The sequence below is a fragment of the Acartia tonsa genome, chromosome 11, assembly GCF_053477335.1.
Source record: "Acartia tonsa isolate MP-2025a chromosome 11, ASM5347733v1, whole genome shotgun sequence".
Classification (NCBI taxonomy): domain Eukaryota; kingdom Metazoa; phylum Arthropoda; class Copepoda; order Calanoida; family Acartiidae; genus Acartia; species Acartia tonsa.
The window spans coordinates 17218286-17241299 of record NC_137270.1 but is presented as its reverse complement, the minus strand read 5'-3'; the positions used below and the strand labels follow the sequence as shown (position 1 = coordinate 17241299).

At 33.4% G+C, this 23014-nt stretch overlaps 1 protein-coding gene across 1 annotated transcript in view; it reads right to left on the bottom strand.

Annotated features, from left to right (window-relative positions):
* stan (Protocadherin-like wing polarity protein stan) overlaps positions 1–23014 on the bottom strand; it is a 239360-nt gene that overhangs the window by 85390 nt on the left and 130956 nt on the right. Inside the window, exons 12-16 of the mRNA XM_080176342.1 lie at positions 18808–19220; positions 18120–18209; positions 12560–13092; positions 10655–12139; positions 9890–10138 (exon numbers count right to left, since the gene is read on the bottom strand). Coding sequence (XP_080032468.1) covers positions 9890–10138; positions 10655–12139; positions 12560–13092; positions 18120–18209; positions 18808–19220 — 2770 coding nt within the window. The remainder of the gene's footprint in view (positions 1–9889; positions 10139–10654; positions 12140–12559; positions 13093–18119; positions 18210–18807; positions 19221–23014) is intronic.

Sequence of the window (23014 nt, the reverse complement as noted above, 5' to 3'; positions counted from 1 at the left end):
AAGAGTCCCAAACGTCAGAGTGGGACAAACGTCAGAGTGGACAAACGCAGGATTTTTGGGACAAACGTCAGAGTGGACATTTTATAAGTAAAACGTATGAGTCTCGATTTTATAATCATTAAAGCGCTGCGGCTAGGTAGGCCAGGGTGCTGAGTGCTGCAGCCAGAGTCATTTTCTTTATGATTAGGTTAGGTTAGGTTATAGGCTAGGGGGCCGAGCGCCCGCGGCTAGGCAGGCTAGGGGGCCGAGCGCTGCGGCTAGGTAGGCCAGGGTGCTGAGTGCTGCAGCCAGAGTCATTTTCTTTATGATTAGGTTAGGTTAGGTTATAGGCTAGGGGGCCGAGCGCCCGCGGCTAGGCAGGCTAGGGCCTAACTGTCTATTTTTTGTCATATAATTAAAATAGCATAGACTCTGATGTTTTACTTAAGCAATGTCCACTCTGACGTTTGTCCCACTCTGACGTTTGTCCCACTCTGACGTTTGGGACTCTTGCGTTTGGGACTCTTGCGTTTGGGACTCTTGCGTTTGGGACTCTTGCGTTTGTCCACTCTGACGTTTGGGACTCTTACGTTTGGGGTAGGACCCTTAAATTCCTTATAGTTTTAGTTTTAGACTGATAAAAAGGTTCTTCAAAAATAAAGAATTAAAAAAAACTGTTTGCAAAGTAAAGTTTATAACTAATAATTTGAGGTTATGTACTTTTATACTTTTTGTAGATCCATTTTAGCAAAAATCTGGGAAGAAATTTGATTGGCACTTGGAGATATAAAACAACGAACTTTTATTTCAATATATAATTTTTAAAATTGGTAGATTTTTTTCTTTAGGAGATAAAGTAACATTTTCTAGTATCGTTTCGAAACCGATTAATATTAGGTGGATTAGAACCGGTTCTCAGCCATACTTTTTAAAAAATGCACAGCATCGCATTATATCTAGTTTTCTACGAATATAAAACTGGTTTTAATCTTATAATTATTCATTTTTATATCCACGGAAAGCTGTTTATAATACGACGCGAAAAATAACTTATGCTTAGTTTAAAATCTTAAAATTAACATTACAATGACTTAGAATAAACTTTCTATAATGACATTAAGGTTAATAAAGAATGTACGACATTAAATTATGTTTAATTAAATAGTCTTTATGGCATTTAAGCAGACCGATAAGCAAAATCATATGCAAGGGTGGATAAATTAATAACAAATAACCACTAAAATTCAAAATTTTTAAACTTAAATATGAAAGGCCCCTATATACAAAAGAGAATCAATTTCAATGTAAAAATGTTTTATTGCCGTTATTTTAACATTAGAATAACGCTGTGGCGATGTTATGTCAATAATGTCCACTTTTATTTAATACTATATAACTGACATAAACTATTAGAATTGCAAGTCGACAAAATACAGTTATTTTTACAGGGAAACTTTCTAATAATGAATATTAAAAAAGAATAGCATGCCTTAATAAAAATCTTTGGTTAATAGCTTAAATGCTCAATGGCTATTATTATGGTTAAGATAAGCGTATATGCTTTATCGCAACACATTATCGTCAATTCTTTATCAACAAGGATAAAAAGTTGTGTAGATATCCATATGAAGCGAAAAATACAAATATTGGTAACCCAAGTCGTTACCATTTAGTTTGCTAGCAGCTGTACCCATAGCATCTAGGGGTTGTGTACTTTAAGGAAAAGGGAGGGGACAGCAAATTAGCCTAAAACCTTCTTAACTATAAGTTTAAAAACTAAAGAGTCTAAACCTATGCGAAGATTCCCTAAATTCACAAATCAATCTGTTCAGAGACAAACCTAACTAATTTGATGTTTAATTATGTTTTTCATTTGATTTAGTTTGGAAAAAAAACATTAACCGACGCCTAAAATGATATAAAATAAACGGAAAAATCATTTTTAAACTTTTTTTTTAATCCTCTACAATTGAATAAAAAATCTTCCAAAATCAATATTAGAAAGCATATAGTAACTCTATAAGCATAATGAAGAGATAGATAGATACAATTAGGTCAGAGGAGCAGACAATATAATAATTGGCTATAGAATATACCATAGACCTCTCATAAATAGTAGGAGATAAAATAATTATATATAGACCCACCCGTTTTTTGGATTATATAGAAAAGATTAAAGAAATTATGAAGAGGGTCAATAAAAGTATTTTTGCTATCAATTTACCAGCTTCTATCACTCTATTGAGGCGTATCCCATCGAGGCTCATAGCAAAAAAATATATAGGTTGAAAAGTTGAAGCTCAGAGAGTTTAAAGTAACCAATGAAAATTCAATTAAATCGCCCAAAGTTTTAGAACCAGCAAATGAGAGGACGTGCTTATAAAACTTTGGGTACCAGTATAATTTACTGTCAAGTGTTCCCTCCCTCCCTGCCTTTAGCCATTCTATATAAACTCTATTTGTAAAAGTAGGTAGAAACAGTATCGTAAATATTGGTTCTAATCAGAATATGAGAATTACTCATGAAATATTCAGATATCCAATAAAGGGTGTAATTTCACATCCGCAGATTATTGCATCAACATAGCATGTCATATTCGCAACACATAATCTATATATGCAAGTAACATGATGCATGTTTGTCTATGTGTTTGTACCGAAGGATTTTGCTAACCGCTAGACCGATAAGGTTGTCCTTTGCAGTTAAGCCACTTTAGGCCAAAGGTTTATAAATATTTGGGGGATGGTTACTCCACCTTACCAGGATAGAGAGGTCTAGGGTCTTTAAAAATCAACCAAATGCGTCAAAAGATTAACACAACCAAGTCGTTACAAAAAAGCAGAAAGCAAGTTGCTAGCAGACGAAAAAGGTCCCCAACAGGGGGGTCCAGGTAGTTATCTGATTATATATCTATGTTTATAGATTTATTATATGAAATTTTGGTATTGTAAAGCATATGAGGAATTGTAGACACACCCTTCACTGCTAAAGGAGAGTAAAAAGATTATAGAAGAAAAGGGAGAAAGAAATGGCAAAAGAGGAAGATAGGAGGAGAGTATGGCAAAAGAAATAAACAGTATATTTACACACTAATGCTAATATTTTAAAATAAAAAAAGAAAATCTAGCAAAACTATTTCATTAACCCTTACAGCTCGGGCCCCAATTCCCACCTTAATAGATCGGGGGGGGGGGGGGGGGGGCTCCAAGAGCCCCCCCCTCTATCTCGGCTCCTGTTACAGATAAAGACGTAATTTTTTTTTCTGGTGGTTCATGTGTATTTTTAGAGAAAATTACTTTTACTAGTCATAGCGGCCAGGCCGCTCCTTAGCCGCTTTTTAGCGGCCAGCCGCTAAATTTTAAAACAGCTGTAGAGCGGCCAATTTTGCAGCTAGGTTGACCAAATTTTAGGACGAACTATTATTTTTCATAACAAAAAAATACTTTTTCTGATTATCGCCGAAAAACGGCAAATAACGGAAACCGCCATTTTCGGCGGTTACGGCGGTAAAACGGCGGTTGGCGGCGCCAATTAATATTTTTATCAGTTTGATGTTGCTCAAGGATTTACCAAAAAAAATTATAGGTCTCTAGCTGTAATAGAAGCCACGATATATGTCTGTAGTAAAAGCCGGACAAAAATCGGTCATAAAGTCGGCCAGGGAGCGGTCAAACGGTCATAACACAACTTTTCTCAGAAGGTCATTGATATTTAAGTATTCACCAAAAAAATTTTAGGTTTCTCCTTATACACAAAAGTCATAATGTAGAAATTAAGATTTATTTAGAATTTTTTTTCTAATTTTGGTGCTACCCAACCGACTTTGACCGGACACCACGACCGACACAGACCAGATATCCTAATAAAATCAACTCTTGCCGACGTATAATTACTAAACTTTAAAAGTCATGAAGTCACAGCACTCCATCTTACCTACAAAAAAAATGAGATTGAAAAAACTAGAGGGGGGGGGGCTCTAGGAGCCCCCCCCCCCCCGATCTGTAAGGGTTAAGTATTATTACTTCTTGTTCATGTAGGGTTTAAAGGCTTAGAATATTAAATCTTTAAAGGATAAGTATTATCCAACTAGAATGTCATGTTTATTGATTTGTTGACATTATAGAAACTTACAAAGCCTATTGGAATTATTTACTACATATTTCAATAAATAGCTAATTGAATTTTACTATTTTGGTAGTTTTATGTAAATACCACGAAGTAGTAGTGTAAGTAGTTAATGTTATATGTTGGGTCAAATTATAGATCAAGTGAATATAACAATCTATTTCCTACTTTAGAATAGGAATAAAGATAAATTTAGCCTTGTATTCATATATTATAAAATAGTAATGTATCTTTGTCTGAAACTAAAGATCTCGCAAACTACTGGTAGAAAAATTGTTTGTACTGTTTAAGGAAGCTTTATAAATGTTTGGGTATGGGTTTAGACTTTTTTTTACTTTCTCGCCCTCTCCTAGAGACTAGGGAAGAAGCATTATAAACAATTTCTGCCAAAAAAAGATATATGCAGTAGATTATCTTGGCCAAGGCTAACAAAAACTAGTTTGATTTTTATGATTTTATTTAATATTCATGGCAAATTGTCATTAATACGATGCAATACATGATTTTTCAGTAAGGTTGAGAACCGGTTCTAATCCCAAGGATATTAACCGGTTTCAAAGCCATATTCTATATTACAAATCGCCAGGAAATTAACCATATGATGAAAAAAAACCTGAAGTAGATTGCTGCATCATTCTGCTGAAACCTATCTCATATATTTTGCAGTTTAATCATTGAATCAACATTTACAAAGCACAGTGGGGTAACAACTACACTTAGAATCAACATTTACAAAGCACAGTGGGGTAATAACTACACTTAGAATCAGCATTTACAGTGTACAGTGGCGTAATAACTACACTTAGAATCAACATTTACAGTGTACAGTGGGGTAAAAAAAACACTTTTGGACAGACATGAACTACACCAAAATCATTTGTTATGTTGCATAAAAAAATAACTTGTTTTGTTTTTTGTTCGATTAAAATTGTAGAGGTTATTAGACGGAGAAAGGGAGGAGGATGTTAATTTTTCTTTCGTTGTCCTATCATAGCCTCTCATATACTGTAATAATATTAAAGGTTTAATTTATTATGTAAGTTTATAATAACTTGATCATGTTTATTGATAATAATATATAATAAGTGTATATGAATTATTTATGATTACACACAACTTTTACAATTTGACGTTTGCCAAGCTTATTAGCTTGAAATGAATGAAGGGTCTCGTTATAATTTGTCTTCTAAAGGGATAAGACAATGGTCGATAAATTGATGCACATCCACAATAATGATACACAAAATTAACCCTTCTGTAGATTACAATTAATTATTGGAACGTTTGACAGTTAGGGAGTTGAATCCATTTTTATAGAAGCAGAAATATAATCTATGATTATGGTTTGGACCCTCTAAAACTGTAATCTACCCTTCCACTTTCCCCTCTCTTGGTGAAGATATATTCAACGCCGATACTATTTTTGAAATATAAGATTCCACTTTTGTCTCTCTTGTTGAAGATATCTTTACCAAGAGAGGGGAAAGTGGAATCTTAAATTTCAAAAATCGTATCAGCGTTGAAGATATCTTCACCAAGAGAGGGGAAAGTAGAATCTTAAATTTCTAAAATAGTATCGGCGTTGAAGATATCTCCACCAAGAGAAGGGAAAGTAGAATCTTACATTTCAAAAATCGTATCGGCGTTGAAGATATCTTCACCAAGAGAGGGGAAAGTGGAAAGGTAGATTACAGTTTTAGAGAGTCCAAATCATAATCATAGATTATCTTTCTGCTTCTATAAAAATGGATTCAACTCCCTAACTGTTTGAAAACTCAACTTAATCATCCAACCAATTAAAATTTACTAAAAATCCCTAAAGTTGTGAAGCCAACGAATAAGAAAGCGCTATTATAAAACTTTGGGGACTAGTGTAATAGACAGCCCATTGTCCCCTCTCTCTCTGTATTTATGGACATAAGAGTAAAATGTGTGTATGGTAGCCAATAATAAGTTCTCATAAATTTGAAAGGAAAAGATCGTGGTTCATTATTCTATACTAGCGGCTTCGCCCCTAGCCTCTAGGGGCTTTGCTAGGTTTGATCAACTTAATTTTCGTATTTTAGATTTAAAAAGAAAAAGTAAAAAAAAAATTTATTTTTTGGGGGGGGTATTTTCATTTTTTTGGGGGGGTTGGGGGTGTCCCAACCCCAAAGAAAATAGCTTAAAACCATCACAGGACCAGTAGGTATATTCCCTGAAGAGTAGAGCCCAATCGGTTCAGTGGTTACTGAGATCTTAAGCTTCAGACGGACAGACAGACGGACAGACGGACAGACAGACGGACAGACATCGTTCTACTTTGTATTATAGATTGTATTGATTAAAGCTACCAATTGCATAGCTTATAACACGGTGAGAAATAATCACAAGCAGTGGAATAATTATCGAATCATTTTATACACAACTTTCCGTGGGTAATAAAATAAAAAAAAATAAGATTGATTTCAGATATGGGGGTCAAAATCCCAGGCTAACAAACCTGGAATTTTGGAGAGAAAAAAATTATTCTTTTATCTGTAAAAATTGACTATAACACAATACCTGATTTTTCAATATAGCTTAAAACCGGTTTATTCCAGCGTATTTTAATTGGTTCCGAAGCTATACTAGAACTACTTTTAATATAAAATGAATATAACTATTATTTTTTTTCTCTATTTCGAGAAAGATCAGACGTTTTCATACATTTTTAATTACCCTTTTTTTCTTACATTCTTTTTTTGGCAAGTATCTTACCAAATAAGAAATTTCTTTAAAAAAAAACTTATAATTGTTTTAAAGTATGGCATTTTTCTTTAAAAATCTAACCACCAATATTGTTTTTTTTTGTACAATTCCTTCTTTAAATATATAAAAGAGTGCTCGAAAATTGTAGAGGGGTTATCAAAATTTTATAAAAAAAAGATTTTTTTTAAAGAACCCACCTATGATATAATTTTGATAATTATATATCATAATTAGTTAGAGACTACTTTTTCTAAATTTACAAGAACAATAAATGTCGTAATTAAGTTGTCAAAACAGAGGTTAGGTTTTTAATTTTCTTCTTAAATTATGAATTTTAGGGCCTTTTGGTTAGAGGGAAAATATACAAGAATATCAAACTAAATTAGAATAATTTTGTCTATAGGTAGCGCAGAGACAAAAGGCTAATATTTAATTTTACTTTTTACAGTTTCAGGTTATTTTTCATGAGAAAACATTGTACAAAATTTTCTTCGTATTATGAACAATTTTCAACGAATAATAAAATAAGAAATTTAAAATGAACACCAGTTTAGCTGGCCTGGATATTCGGCCTCTCAGGGATAACAAAACTGGAATTCATCTTAAAATTTTCATTTGTCTAATAGACAATGTCTATCCGCGGAAAGCAGTCTATAATACGATGCTATAAATAACTATTATGCATGTATGAGGTCTAGTAATTATCATGTTAGAAAATGAAAGCAAGAAATTTTGTGTGGTTACGATAAAGCCATTTCATTGTGGCTGCTTTTAAAGTTGTGAAGATCATTCTGGAGTGTAAATTATTAAGGTACCCAAAGTTTTAAAAGCACACTCTTTCATTCTCTGAATTAAGCTTTGGGTACTTAAATTATTTTTTGAATGGTTGATTCAAAATCCTTTATTCCTTATTTGTCATTGTCAACTATTAATTATCATCTTTAGAAGGGTTATTCTTGTTTGTCCTCATTTGTTATCGTCTACTGTCTTATCCATTAGAAAATATGAACAAGAAATTTTACATCAATTGCAAAACCTCTACTTTATTCTCGATAATTCCACTATGGAAAACTTGTTGAATTTTTAAAACAAAAAAAAACATATTATCTTATATAAAGAATCTTCATTGAAGACTAAGACAAAAAGAGATTAACCAATACTTAGAAAAACATAGATCTACTTTTTGAAAATTCTTTTAATAAAAAATCCACAATTAATTTTTAAGTCCATAGTGTCACTTTAAATCCCCATCATAATTAGTAAACCGTAAATTTGTATGCGGGCAAAACCTTTCACGTGTCCGAACTTTTAAATAGAGTTTGACAGGACAGACAAAGGTTTAATAAACGTTGATGCTGGCAAAAATAGAGTAAAATTAACCCCCTCCCCCGCAAGGGGGATTATTACCCTCCCAATATAAATTTTTTTTTGTTTTTTTTTGGAGATGTTTGATATCTGGGGCTTTACTGCATCCCTACCTCTATAACATCACAGATGGGGGGTGTGGGTTTTACACTTAATTTTCTATGCGAAATCCTATGTCACCATTCTTAAAAGTTAAGAGGCAAAATGGTTATTCTAGGTGAGGTGCTTAATTTCCATGCATGTTGGCAAAATACAAAAAAATCTTACTTTCAGCTTAAATCATATAAGTGATCTGATTTTAAATTTTAAGAGCTACTTATATTAGGGAGGGAAGGGGCAATGGTCAGAGAGAGAGAGGGGGAGCAATGGGCTGTTATCTCACTAGTCCCCAAAGTTTTTAATAACCTTTTCTTATTTATTGACCTAAAGACTTTGGGGACTAATAATGAACTTTAATTGGTTGATTAATCAAGTTAAGTGTTGGCCATTGTCTTATTCCTTTGGGTTCTCTGGACAATGGCTTCCCCCAAAATTACATTTTTTATGCTTAAGAATTTGAGGAATATAAATTCATCGCCCATTGCCCTTTACCTGGCCTCGCATGGTTTAATAGTCTTAACTTGCAATTTTTATGCTTTATATAACCACATACAAGTTTGAATATTTTTTTCTAGCAATTTTAGATATTCAAAGGTTATAAGATATTAAATAATGTTTTTAAAAAATCGTTATTAGACCTTTTCAAAAACAGATCTGTAAATTTTATATATTATTGACCTAAGTTTGTAGTTATAATGTCAATAATGATAATGTTAAAACGAAAGAAAAGGGGTTAAAAATATATTATAAGCATCCAAAATGGGTAAAATGACAATTGAAAAATAATTTCTTTTAACAATCTTATGATTTTTTTCGTTTTCTTTAGAGTTTTGTAAAAATTTGAATGTTCTTTAGAGTTTTGTAAAAATTTGAATGTTCTGAAAAACTAATGTTTTCTTATCTGATACTTAGAGATAAGAAGGTGCCACTTGCTCTTAAAAGCTCAAGAATGGCAGGATAAATAAATTAACAAAATAAAAGGTGATTCCAGTCAAATTTAAGTCTTTAATAAAATTTTTTTGACATGCAAATTGAGTTTGACTTAACAATTAAAAAAACTAATGGTACTTTACAAATTTTCAAAGCTTTTTACAGTGCCTGTAAAAAATGACGTCATACTGGCCTACCATTAGTCAATTAAAATGTACACTGGCCTGCCATTGGTAATTTAGTATGTGTATTGGCCTATCATTGGTCATGTGTATTGTATGACGTCATTTTTTTAAAGGCACTTATAAAGAGCTTATAAATTTTCAGCAAAATAAAAATGTACAAAACAAATCTTCGAATTTGAGCTTATATACAATTTCCTATATCTAATAGAAAAGCCAGTTTATAGAAAGACAATTATGCATGAGAAAAGTCGTTTAAGGGATGCTTTGCCTTTTTTATCTTAACTTGCTAAACGGACATATTTTAAACAAAATGAGTTTGTAGATATAAGTTTCTAGTATTATTATTTTGGAATATTAAGCTGTGTTTGTATAGTTATAAAACTTCAAAGAAACTACATTATAAAGGAGAACGGTTAGCGATATACTTTAATACTAATATAAAATTATATGTGAGAAAATTGAAAAAAAAACTGACCTGACGAAACAATAGAAGCAAATTCCAGCCTAATATTGAACTTGAACCTCTGCTGCAAAGAATCCAGAGCCAAAAACGCGCCATTGCTGAAGCTGCGCGCCTCCAGCTCGCAGAAGTCGTTGTAGAACGGGCTCTGTGTGCAGTTCTCGCAGATAAAGCCGCCCTTGATCAGCGGGGCGCATTCTGAAGGCGGCGAACACACGCCGGGAACGCAGCCGCCGTTTAGCAGGCTTGTTTCACAGTTTTCGCCTAAATAATATAAAATTTAAAGAAATATTTTGGCACTAATACAAACTTAGACATAATCAAATTATTGATTATGAAAGACAAAAGTATCTATGGATTTCAAAATAATAGTAAACTGTGAAATGGAATAAATATAAAATACATTATTTGGTTAATGTAAAAGAAATGAGACAATATATTAGAAAACATATATGGCTGGATGTATTATTATTTGAATTATACACAAGATTATCATGTAATCTACTAAAGTAAACCTTGTAGTAAATAACAATTCCCACCCTTTACCGCACGCCCTTCATTCCTCTCCTATTGGATAAACGAATTGACCAACAAATGACAGGGGAAATAGCAACCTAAATTAACAACAATCTCCCCCTGTCATACTCAAAATATCCAACATCCATTCATAAATGATAACTATATAATTTTTTAGAGTATCTATATTATTAGAAATTAACTAAACGAAATATCTTAATTTTCTACTTAAATGCACTTTCTGGAATTAAAAAAAAACTATACCTGTATAACCAGCCTGACAAATACAAGAGTAGCCTCCTTCTTTGGACACACACGTTCCAGAATTCTGACACGGGTTCGAGTAGCACATATTCACCTCAATGTTACATGTGTAGTGGTTCACCTCACCAGTAAACCCTGCGGGGCACTCACACGAATAGGTTTTAACTGGGTGGATTGACCGGAAAAGTATGCTTTCGCCCTCGATAAATTGTTTGGCAGAACCAAACATGAGACGAGTCCTGCAGGTTTCGAAGTTGAGGCACGGTTCCCGAATACAGATATTGTCATCAAATGGCAACACTTCAATGGTTGACAGTCGGATCAGGGTGTCCAAATTTAGGTAGATTTTGTGCTGTATAAAGTCAGGATCCATATAGCTTTCTGATAGGGAAGCTCCAGTTTGGGCCACAGAAAATGTGACATTCAAAACGTTACCATCCACTTCATTGTCTGCTTTAACGGAGAAAACATGAATGTCGGCGGCGGGAGCCGGAATAACGGCGGACAAAGCATCAACAAAGAAGGAGAAAACCGGCGACAAAAATGCGTCCTGTGTCATGTTGTTCAGCCGCAGCGTAACAGAATGCTCCATCATCTGTTTGGTTACTAGCAGTACATCAAGGCTCAGCACGGCACGAACTTCATTCATTCCGTCATGTACACTAACACCCATACGGGCGTGAATCGGAACGTTGGTGTTTAACTTTGGCGACAGGCTAATCTCGCCCGAATTTCGGTCAACTATCACTAGATCGGCATTGTTTCCATAGGTGATGTTGTAATATAATGAATCTAAGGCATCAGCGTCATAGGCTGGGATTTTACCAATAGCCCGGGTTGGAAAATTATTCTCATAGTTGTTGAAAACTATGCTGAAGTCGCTAAGCTGAGGCGAATTATCATTTTGATCCTTGACACGCACAATTATGGGAATGTCTGTACGGAGGGGCGGTGATTCGGCCCTCAACATTATCTCATACTCAGTCTGGTCCGACTCATGGTCGAATTCTGTGTCGGATATAAGCCTGGCGGCCGCTCCGGATTTGCCAGAATTATCAACCTCCAGGTGGAACAGATGCGCGTCCCTACCGCCAATTATAGAGTATGACACAATTGCATTCACGCCTTCGTCGGGATCTTGAGCATTTATCAGCCCCACCACGCTGCCAATTGGCGAATTTTCTTTAATGTAGAACTCGAGCTTGTCACCCTCAAATTTGGGCGGGTTGTCGTTGATATCGCCAACTTCGACAATAATTGGCACAGTTGAGGATAGCTGGGGTGTGCCTCTGTCCACTGCCAGGGCAGTTAGTTCATAGTAGGGTATAGTTTCTCGGTCAAGCGGCCGGTTTGTTCGAACAATGCCGGAGTAAACGTCGACAACAAAAGCTCCATCGCCATCATTGCCGCCCTCAAAGGTGTACATGATCCGCCCGTTCAGGTTCTGGTCTCTGTCCGTTGCCAGGATTTCCAGGATTGAAGTTCCTGAAGAAAAAAAATAATGATTATTTTTCAATGTAACAATCACATTTTTTGTAACATCATAATATATATATTCTTATAAGTTTTGCCAAAAACATTTAAAAACTCACGAAAAATGTCTAAAAAACATAGACAGACAATCATACATCATACTACTTTTGCAGATATATCTCAGATTACTGAAAAATCAGCCAAGTTATACCAAGCCTATAAACAGTATTACACTTTTAGGAGACCCCTGTTTTGGAGGTCCATACAAATGCCGAGAAAGAATTAAAACATTTAATTGATTAAAATTATGCTTTTTAATAAAAAAAATCATGCAAAACACTATACAAAGCTAATTTATTCTATGGTCAGACAAAGTGGTGGTTGGACATGCCGTCCTAATTATAATGTAGCATCGCTACTGAAAAATCCTACCTGGAATTGCGTCCTCCGAAACAGAACCATGGTAGGTCGGACTTGTAAACAGGGGCTTGTTATCATTCACATCAACAATGACTATCTCAACATCGGTTGTGTCAGACATCTTGGGGATGCCGTTATCATGTGCCGTTACCGTTAAAACATACACTTCACGATCCTCCCGATCTAACGGCTTTGCAATAACAATTGCTCCGGAAACAGCATCGATCTTAAAGTCGCCGTTTTCTTGATTTGTAATGTCATAGGTGATTCGCGCATTTTCGCCGACATCTTTGTCAGTCGCAGCTACAACAAGAACGGTGGTGCCCACAGGAGCGTCCTCAAAAACACTAACAGAATACGGGGCATTCTCAAAGGCTGGTGGGTGGGTGTTGGCATCGCTTACATTGATGTACACCGTGGCGGTATCAAATCTACCGCCTGAATCTGTGGCGCTAACAGTCAGCAGGAACCGTTTTTCTTGCTGGTAGTCCAGGGGTTGGGCTATGGAGATGACGCCTTGCTCGTTCTGGGTTGAGATACTGAACCTAAACATGAGAAAAATGTAAAATATTTAGCTATGCTACTTAAATGTAAAAAAATTCAGTAAGATCACTCACAGTGCAACGAAATTAAGGAAGTTTTTATATTTTTCAATATGCTCTACCCCTTCTGGAGACCCTAAATAAATAAACCTCCCCAATCCCTTTTTTTCCATTTATTTTAATAAAGATAAAATGAGGGGAGGGGGGGTCAATATGCTCGACTAGGAACTTTGAGGGAAACTAGCCAAATTTCCTTGTTACTAAACTTTTAAGTACACCACCATTCATTAGAAAATATTTACAAACATTAATTTTCCTAATTTATCAAAGTTTTTTTTTCGCAAAAGTAGGTATAGTTTTCAAACTTTTTTTCTAAAAATAAATAACCTATTTAAGAACAATAATATGTTTGTGTTCTTAAAAAATAAGTTTAATAATTTATAACATAGGTATTCTTTTCTAACATTTTAATACTTTCTCGTATAAAAACATATTGTTTTAAAATAAAAATTAAAATTAAAAGCTATAAAGGCTCTAGATATAGAGGGCCATTAATCATTAGGAATATATTTTTATGTAGTCAGATATTCAAAAAAATATATCATTATTTTTTTAAATAACTGACAAAGAAATTAACTTTTTAGCTTGAAACTATGTTAATTTGTATATAATTGTCCTTGTTCTTTTAAGAACTAAAAATAATCTTTTATTATTTGTCCCTCTCTCCAGTGGCGTGCGAACCGAAGGGGGCATTTGGGGCAATCGCCCCCCCCTAGCGACCAAAACGCCCCCCCCTGCCCCCCCCTAAATGTTGAAAAATGCCCCATTTTGCCCCCCCCCTGGTCAACAAAAATGCCCCTTTTTGCCCCTTACCCTACAAAAAGCAAAACTATCCCAGTTTCCAAAAAATACTCCAAAAAAAATTTTGGCGCTTCGCGTTAAACAGACAGTTACTATTCATTTAACCTTACCAAATTTTTTAATTAGTGTAGAAATAAGGTTATAATCTTTTTTCACTGAACATAACAGACCAGGTAATAGGAAGTATTTTATTTTGTATAATATAAACTTTTTACCAAAGAAATTTTGTACATCCCCAAAGATGATACACAAAATTACCCCTTATAAACAAAGAAACCCCATATGTAGATTACAATTAGTGGATGAAATGTATGGAAACTCGACTTAATTAACCAACCAATCAAAATTCCATTAAAGTCCCCAAAGTTGTTGAAAATTTTATATGAAATATTGGGGACTTGTGTAATAAATAGCCCAAAAACCCCTCCCTCCCTGCATATTAGAAGAAAAAAATTTGCGCTTCGCGCACTTCCAAATGGTTTCTGCTTTTTATCTTATTGTATTTTTTGTTTTTATTGCTATAAAAACATTTGTAAACAACAAATATTTAATCAAAAAGTTATTTTATATAAAAAAGAAACAGCGTTGATATTTATCTAAGCTTTCTAGCTCCCTTCCCTTCAGTCATTGCAGGGTGGGGAGAAGGGATGGGGGGGGGAAGAGATGGGGGATATAAATGGGAAATAGGGATGGGGGAAGGGATGGGGAAGAAGGGATAAGGACTAGAAGGCCCATAATCAAATAATCCCACCCCTTAAAACGCCCTTATTTAAAATTAGTATATATAATCAAAATGCCCCCCCCTAAAGCAAAGTGCCCCCCCGGGGCACTTTGATTTAGGGGGGGGCAAAATTTTACAAAAACTTCAAAATGCCCCCCCCCTAGACAAAGTGCTTCGCACGCCACTGCCTCTCTCTAATGCCTTTCTAAAAAGAAAGGGGAAGAAAAAGGTGGAGTTATATTTGTAAATTGTATCTAAAATAATAAAATTGGTGTCAGATTTGAAGAGTGTTTAAAAAACCACTTGAATTGGAAATTTTAGCGGATTTTTTTTTCAAAACAGAAAGCATTAGTAAGCTTGTAAAAGTGGCTGACTCAGATTATGACGTAAAAAATAACCAATGAGAGGCAATATACACTGTAATTGACCAATGGTAAAATTCATAGTGGCCTCTCATTGGTTGATTTTTTTGACGTTATAATCTGAGTCAGCCACTTTTACTAGCTTCAGCTTTATTATAAATGATTTTAGAATTAGGAAAAATTACTATAATGTGCTTATATCTGTATAGGGAAAATAGAAGGAAAATTTAAGTAACTTTTTGGCTATCATTATTTATCTATGTTGTGTTACAAATATACATTTCTATATTATTACTTTCTACCCTTCTTTTTCTTCAATGCATTTTCTAACATAATATAATAGAAGCATTATATTTATACATTGATAGTTAGGGTTAAATATTTTTTGGTTATGATGAACTGTGAAACTTTCCTATAGGCTAGCTAACCTAAAAGTTGGGGTTTCCCTATGAATAGTTAGGTCTGTAAAACCCTAACACATGCTAGCCTACAATATTTTATGTAATTTTGCCTATTTTCGTTGAAGAAAAAAAATATCAATATAATTTTTGCAGTATGACTTCGAAACCGATTAGTATCCTCTGGATTAGAACCGGTTGTCAGCCATACTGAAAATTTATGATATCCGCGGGAAGCTGTCTATAAGACGATGCGATAGATAACTATACTTTGTTTAGCTTTATTTATGTTTGATAACAGTTGGTAGAAAGATAGTTGATTTTAAGGGTTTCATGCAATCTAAAATTAAATATATTTTTTAGTTCTAAGACATAATTTAAACATGAAACACCATGAGAAAGCAAGAGAGAAAGAGAAAATATATAATAAAGAGTATATTTTGGAAAGATTATTCATAGTTTTTGGTACTAAATATCATTTTGGAGATTAGCTTTATTGGTATTTTGTAAAAGAGTACTTTCTAATGATATCAAGCCATTTGGTTTGTTTTCTTGCAGATTTTTTTCTTGTATTTATTCATATATAAAAACGTACCAAATTCTTAAAATGGTTAAAATGTACCATCAACCCATAAGTGATGCTTTAAAACACTTTTTTGTAAGGAAGATTTGGACTAAAATTACCAAGGAAAGGGATACGTTTTGTAGAGGAAAAATTCAATGTGTCATTTGTGAAGAAACAAGCCTGTTGTTCATTCTTGTTTATAGACCTTTTTTAGTCCAACGAAGTTAAATAACGATTTTTTTTCGGAATGCTAAATAATATTTTTGATTTTTTTATTACTCATTAGCATCTAATGCTGTTATTATCAAATTTTCTAAAATTGCTGGAATCTTAAGGGGTAATTTATATGCATTCCCAATGATCAAAAACAAAATTACCATTTCTGTCGATTTCTATTATTGGTTGAAAAACTTTGATATCATTAGTTTGGAACCAACCAATCAAAATTCAATAAAAGTATCCAAAGTTTAAGAGTTATAAAACTTTGGTTACCAGTGCATAATTTACGAACCAAACCTCCCTGCTAATACTATGAATTATAAGAGATATTTCATTGTTTTTAATTGTTGCGCTACTTATTATTTGAATGAATATTTATCTATATCTGTGTATTTTAGTAAAATTACATGGTACATCAATCCTTAAGACAGCCAGGGGCAAATATAAAAGTCTGCAAATCCCCCCCCTCCTGATTTTTGTACCAAATCTTCCCCCAAATTTTGCATTGAAATTACATGTGACGAGTTAAAAGATGCTAATACATATTTGTTTTGTATTTATATTTGCAAATAAAGCTTTGGGTCAATAATTAATACCAGTTGAAAAAATAAAGATTATTAAAAGAAAAGTTGCAACCTTTTTTTAGTATAATTATGTCCATAAGATTAAGTAGTGCAGATTTTAAAAGTTACATAATTTATTTGGAAAAAAGAACAACAAACAATAAGTTATTGGAAGCATAAAGCAACCATTTTAAATAAAGAGTAGTTGCGCTACTAAAAAGACATTAAACAGCAGCAGCAGAAACTTAAAATCTTTTTGTTAGCTTTTTCTTGCTGCGTTGGTAAAAACATATCTGTCCCTTTTGTTCTATTCCATTTCAATTATAGTTCTAAGAGAATAAGACAATAGGGTTATAGATGAATGTAAGCCTAATACAAATAACAAAATAATCCATCCTGTGAATCAAAACTATAGATGGAAACATTTCTGCACTATGAAATATAGTATACCCTAAAGTTTTTAGGCCAACGAATGAGAGAATGTGTTTATATATAAAAAAAAACTTTAGGTACCAGTATAATCTACAAAGGAGGTTGGGGATATTGGGCTGTTTATTACACTAGTCCCCAAAGTTTTATAATCACCTTTTCTTATGCGTTAGTCTAGTAACTTTAAGACTTTAATTAAATTTTAATTGGTTGGTTCATTAAGTTGAGTGTCCAAACGTTTCAACTTTCAATCACTGATTGTAATCTACAATAGCGGTAATTTTGTGTATCATTATTGGAAAGGTACATCAATTTATTGGCCATTGTCTCATTTTTTTAGATCCCTGAAAATCTACAGTTTAATATCCCCTCCGTCCCTGATTTGAAAAGGTAAAACATACATTGTTTCTCTTCCCACAATTACTGTTTGGAGCAGAAAAATAATAATATTGACTTAGCCTCTCGCCTGACCTCTTCAAGAATTACCCCGCCTACTTTTATGTTAAAAAGTAAGAGTGTTACACCTAGGTATCTAAAAGGATAGGACATTGGCCAATAAGTTGATTTATATCCTCAATGACGATACACAAAACTACCCCTTTTGTTAATACAATTAGTGGAAAAAATAGCCCATGTGTAAAAATATAAAAGCATCCGATAGTTATCGGGATTTACATTGGTTCGAACCCTAGCCAATAACTATGTCTGCAAAGTTAGGAGCGTGACATTATTTGTAAGAGTAGATACTTAAAGGGAAGGTTCGTGAAATCAAAGGAATTTTATCTATTAACTTTTATGATTTGTCTTTCCCCAATGCTGCTTTGAATAGCTTGGAAATTTCTGGGGGGGAAAGTATTGTAGATTAATTTAACCTTCATTGCAATTCCCTCCCTGAAAAAGATTTATAAATACCTGTTCCTAGTATTTCCGCCAGTAATTTCATAGTGAACTCTGGAATTTTCATCCTTGTCCAGTGCCAATAGAGTTATTACACTTGTTCCTATACAGTGACACAAACATAATTTATGAGAATATTCTTTAGCATAAAATTATAAATCTATTTTTAAAAATATTACTCTGACCTTTAAGATGTTATAAACTTTGTTTTTTAATTAAGTAAGTATTGAATTAACATCTTGGGAAGAAAGGTCAAATAAAAAAAGAAGATTTCTAATCTGTTTATCTTCATTATGGAGTGTATACTTTAATCATCTACTGTCTCATCCCTGGCATTATAGGGATATGGTAAATCCTGTCTATAATACAACTTATACTAAAGTAACAGGATGTTTGTTTGTCTCTGTGTCTGTACTGAAGGATCTCGCTAACCGCTGAACCGATCTGGTTCTCCTTAACAGGGTAGATTATCATATGTCCTGGGAAGGTTTTTAACTATTTTAAGGGAGGGTACCACCACCCTCCCAAGAGAAATGACAAAAAAATCGACTTCAACTTAACATAAAGAGAATCGTAACATAAGGAAGTAACGTAGAGACTTTAACAAACAAAAACATCTAAAGTGCCACTAGAGGCCTCTACCATCAGAAGATAAATTTATTGACGGATTTTGGACAAAAATTTTAAATTATGAATGATTCCTGGTGGGTCAGTTTCCAGCGCCACAGCTTCGTAAATCTTTTTCTGGAACATTGGATCATTATCGTTCCTGTCCTGCACTTGGACAATTATTGTAGCTTTGGCGGTGCGGCGGGGTGTGCCGTTATCCGCCGCCTGCACGCCAAACTGAAAGCTCGACTGAATCTCGCGGTCCAGCGGTTGTGTAGTAGTCAGCCAGCCGGTTGTGCTGTCGATAGCAAACGGCAGCGGCTCAGAACCTTCCGGGGTATCAACGACAGAGTAGCTTATCCGTGAGTTCTCGCCTTGGTCGCCGTCGTACGCCTGGATGCGGACTATGGAGTAGCCGATTGGAACATTTTCGGCCACGGCTTCTTGGAAATATTGCGAGTAGAACTTGGGAGAGTGGTCGTTCACATCTGTTACTTTGATGATCACCTGAAATACAAAAAATAAATATATAAATGAATAAAACACTGTTAAAAACCGGGGGGGGGGGGGGGGATATTGAACTGTCAAATACATTAATACCCAAAGTTTTTAATTTCGTTAGTTTTCAAACCGATTTGATTCCATTAGAAATCAATTATAAATTTTATTATCCCTTTTGTAATGGGACAAACTGTCTCAAAACAGTCATGTGACGTCATAAAATGACTGATTATCCATCTCTTTTTTAGGGTTTTTTCCCCCATTTTTCCTTTCATCCTCCTCATTGTTATGACGTCAAATGGCTGATTTTTTTAGAAACTTTGTCCCTCTACTGCTTTATTAAACTTGGTTTTAAAAAGCTTTAAGTCTTTAAAAAACGTGAAAATACACACAACTAAAACTGCTAATTCTTTAGAATGCCAATTTAAGAGAAATTGCATTTTTAACAGAATTGAAAATTTGCAATAATCCTTTTACTGTATGCAATTAAAATATTTAAAGAATTGTTATAGAAAAGGTTTAGTTTTACTTTATTAGTATTAGATATTTTTGTAGATTTTTTTAGAACGAAATTTTGTCTTAGAGACATTTTTGTTGTTGTTTTGATTATTATACGTTTCTTATAGATTAATATTTACGTAGTCCATATCTGAACCTTTTAAATGTATTAATTTTTTATTTTTTAAACCTCAATTTAAGTGAAATTTTAACTTTGAAGATATTATACACTTTATTTGGCTGTAAATATTCCAGTTTTAAATGTGCATAGCTTTGTAGGTCTGAAACAGTGTTGACAAACTTTGATAAACGATCGGTCCAGGCGTTTACGGGATATTAATGGACAAACATACTAAAGGAATTATAGAAATCATGTTACTTTATAATTTTGACTGAAAGTCGTCATGAATTAAAACTCCTTAATTACAGAAAAATTGTAAACTATACAGGAAATTGATTTTTGGCAGAAAGTTAAATACTTTTCACCAGAAAAAGTCATCAAGAATGCTAAATTGTTTTTTTTTGCGCATTTATAGTTTCTATCGGAAAAAATTTGGTTCGAGCCGCAGCCAAAACTTTTGTATAATTGAAATATAGCTGCTATGTCGGCCGCTTTTCATGCATTGGCAAAAATCAGGCACATCTGATTTACATTTCTTACAAAGGTCATGCATGAAAGTCTATCATCTAGCATAAGTTCCAAATCATCAAGTCCTGACAGTCAAAATTATATGTAATCAAATTAATCTGAAACCGATCTAATAAGCTTCCCATATTAAATCAATCAATTCAAACATTAAGAATATTACAGGGATCTTAAAGGATAAGACAATTGACGATAAATTGGTGTACATCCTCAATGATGATCAAACTCATTGGATAAAAATTTGGAAACTCCTTAGTTAACACCAACCAATCATGATTTAATAAAAGTCCTCATAGATTTTATAGCAACTAAATGAGAGAATTTGTTTATAAAACTTTGGGTACCAGTATAATTTGCGCTCAAATATTACCTCCCTTCCTCTCTGATCATAAGCAGAATGCCTAAATCTTAAATGATAAAAATAACAGTTATAAGAAAGCTTAATATGCTATGAGGGAAAAAGGTTAAGATATCAAGAGGCTTATTGGGAATTACCAGGGTTAAAAGGGAAAGTATTTCAACACAAAAATATGTATCTTCTCAATGTATGTCTATACCGCAACAATAAAAAGCTTAAACATTTTGATATGACTTTTTCCTCAAAGTGCCCTGTAAGCACTGACGTCCAACCCATTATTTTGAAACAAAACTGAAAATTATGGGAGGTTAGTTTTTATTTATTTTGTAAGTTAGGTTAGGGCACCGCAGGTGCAGGCCCCGCATGGATATGGCAACAAGTGGGACTAGCCATAGGAAAATAAACAACCCATTAAAATTTTCAGTTTACCAAAAATAAAAGGGGATGGTGGGTATCAGTGCTCGAAAGGCACTTTGTATGAAAGCATCTCCGATCATAATAAAGGCAGGGGTAGCTATTGTAACAATCAATTATACAAAAAATCATGAAACCTTTTAAATTATCTGTTAGTGTATTTTTTTCATGAAAATGAAGAGGGGTGGTTAAGAAGGAGAGGAAAAAGGGAAGGGTGTTGTGGTGAAATTTTCCTTTAGAATTGTTTGTCAGAATATCATTCCCTCGTCCCTATAATAAAGGAAATTTTTCCATTCAAAGTTCAAAATGATGTTTTAACAATATGAAATATCATGATTCCAATTTCTCTGAAACTTATAACTCAATCTATCTTTCTTTTTTCATTTCATTTTGTTTCTCTCTCACCGCAAGTCACTCAAATATAAATCTACTAGAGGCTGCGCCCAAAGCTTATAAGGAATCTCTACAAGAATAGGAAGAGGGTAAAAATAGCCAAAACCGAAATTCCTTATAAATTTATAAAAGAAATAGCCTAAAACCATTCCTGGATTGTTAAGTCTCCATAAAATAGAAAATCATCATACTATTCAGCGAGATCTTAATACAAAAATCCAAAAAACCTTACTACTTTATATAAAAGGATTATAGATAAGTGTAAGATAAAATTATATTTTATTGCTTATCCCTGGATCAATGGAATGAATATAAATCAAAGTTGAATCATTATGCAAAATGCATGGAGACGCAGGGATAGAACAATCAACGTTAAATAAAAATTTTCCCTAAAAACCTAACCTTCACTTGTCTCGAATTATGGGAAAAAGAAAGGGATGTAGATTTATTTATAAGCATTATCCTCACCCACCCTGGTACAATATGATTATCATCAAATGCACAAAAACGACAGATATGTATTTTCATCTCTTTAGATTATTCATCAATCTTATCTTAATTTCTTTTAAATTAAGTATTATTATATATATTTATGCACAGGAATTCTAGAATTCTAGAATCTGTTATTAGTATTGACATACAAAGTGCTTAACTTATTTCTTTGTTGAGGGGTTAATGGATTTTAGATTTTAAGAACTTGATTTCCCGAAATTAAAAGATTTTTCATTAAATTATTGATATACCCTACAAGAAGTACTGCATTAAACCTTACTGTTCTTTTTTATCATATTCTAGTATTTTTTCTTGATTTGCAGGATACACAAAATACTAAATTAAGACATATAAAAAAAATGATTTAGAACTTATTTGAATTATTGATTAAAAGGCATCTTTATATTGAATAGTAAATACAATTTTAGAAGTGTTTGACGTAGTCTTTTAACTGTTTGCCAATAGATATATTTTCATGGATAGAGGGATAAGTCAATCGAAAAAATACAACCCTCACTTTCTTGTGTGTCAAATGTAATACATGATAATTTCAATAAGAATGTCTTAGCTAATCCATATATACAAAGCAGTAAGGTTTTTTTATATGAAGATATTCGGTAAAGTTTTATAGACGTCTTTGGGGGTTTTTAAGCAATTTACCTTCCCAAGAGGCTGGATTGGAAGCAACTAGTCTTAGTTTAAGAGCAATTACCCTTTCCCTCCCTGAGTCTTATTTGCAATCATCAATATTCTTTTTTTAGATATTGACACATACATCTTTTTCCTTCTTCATTTCTGTTTCTTTTTAACTATTTTTTTTTTGGTACTTTTATAATCGTTAACTATTTCTTTTTGGGGTACTTTTTTCATATCTCTCTGATTTCTTAATTCTGTAATATAAATTCTTCATCCCCCCCCCCCCCCCATTAACTTTATTTCCTATTAAATAATTCTCACTTTATCTGTATATCTTATGACTATAATCAGTCTCATTCCTAT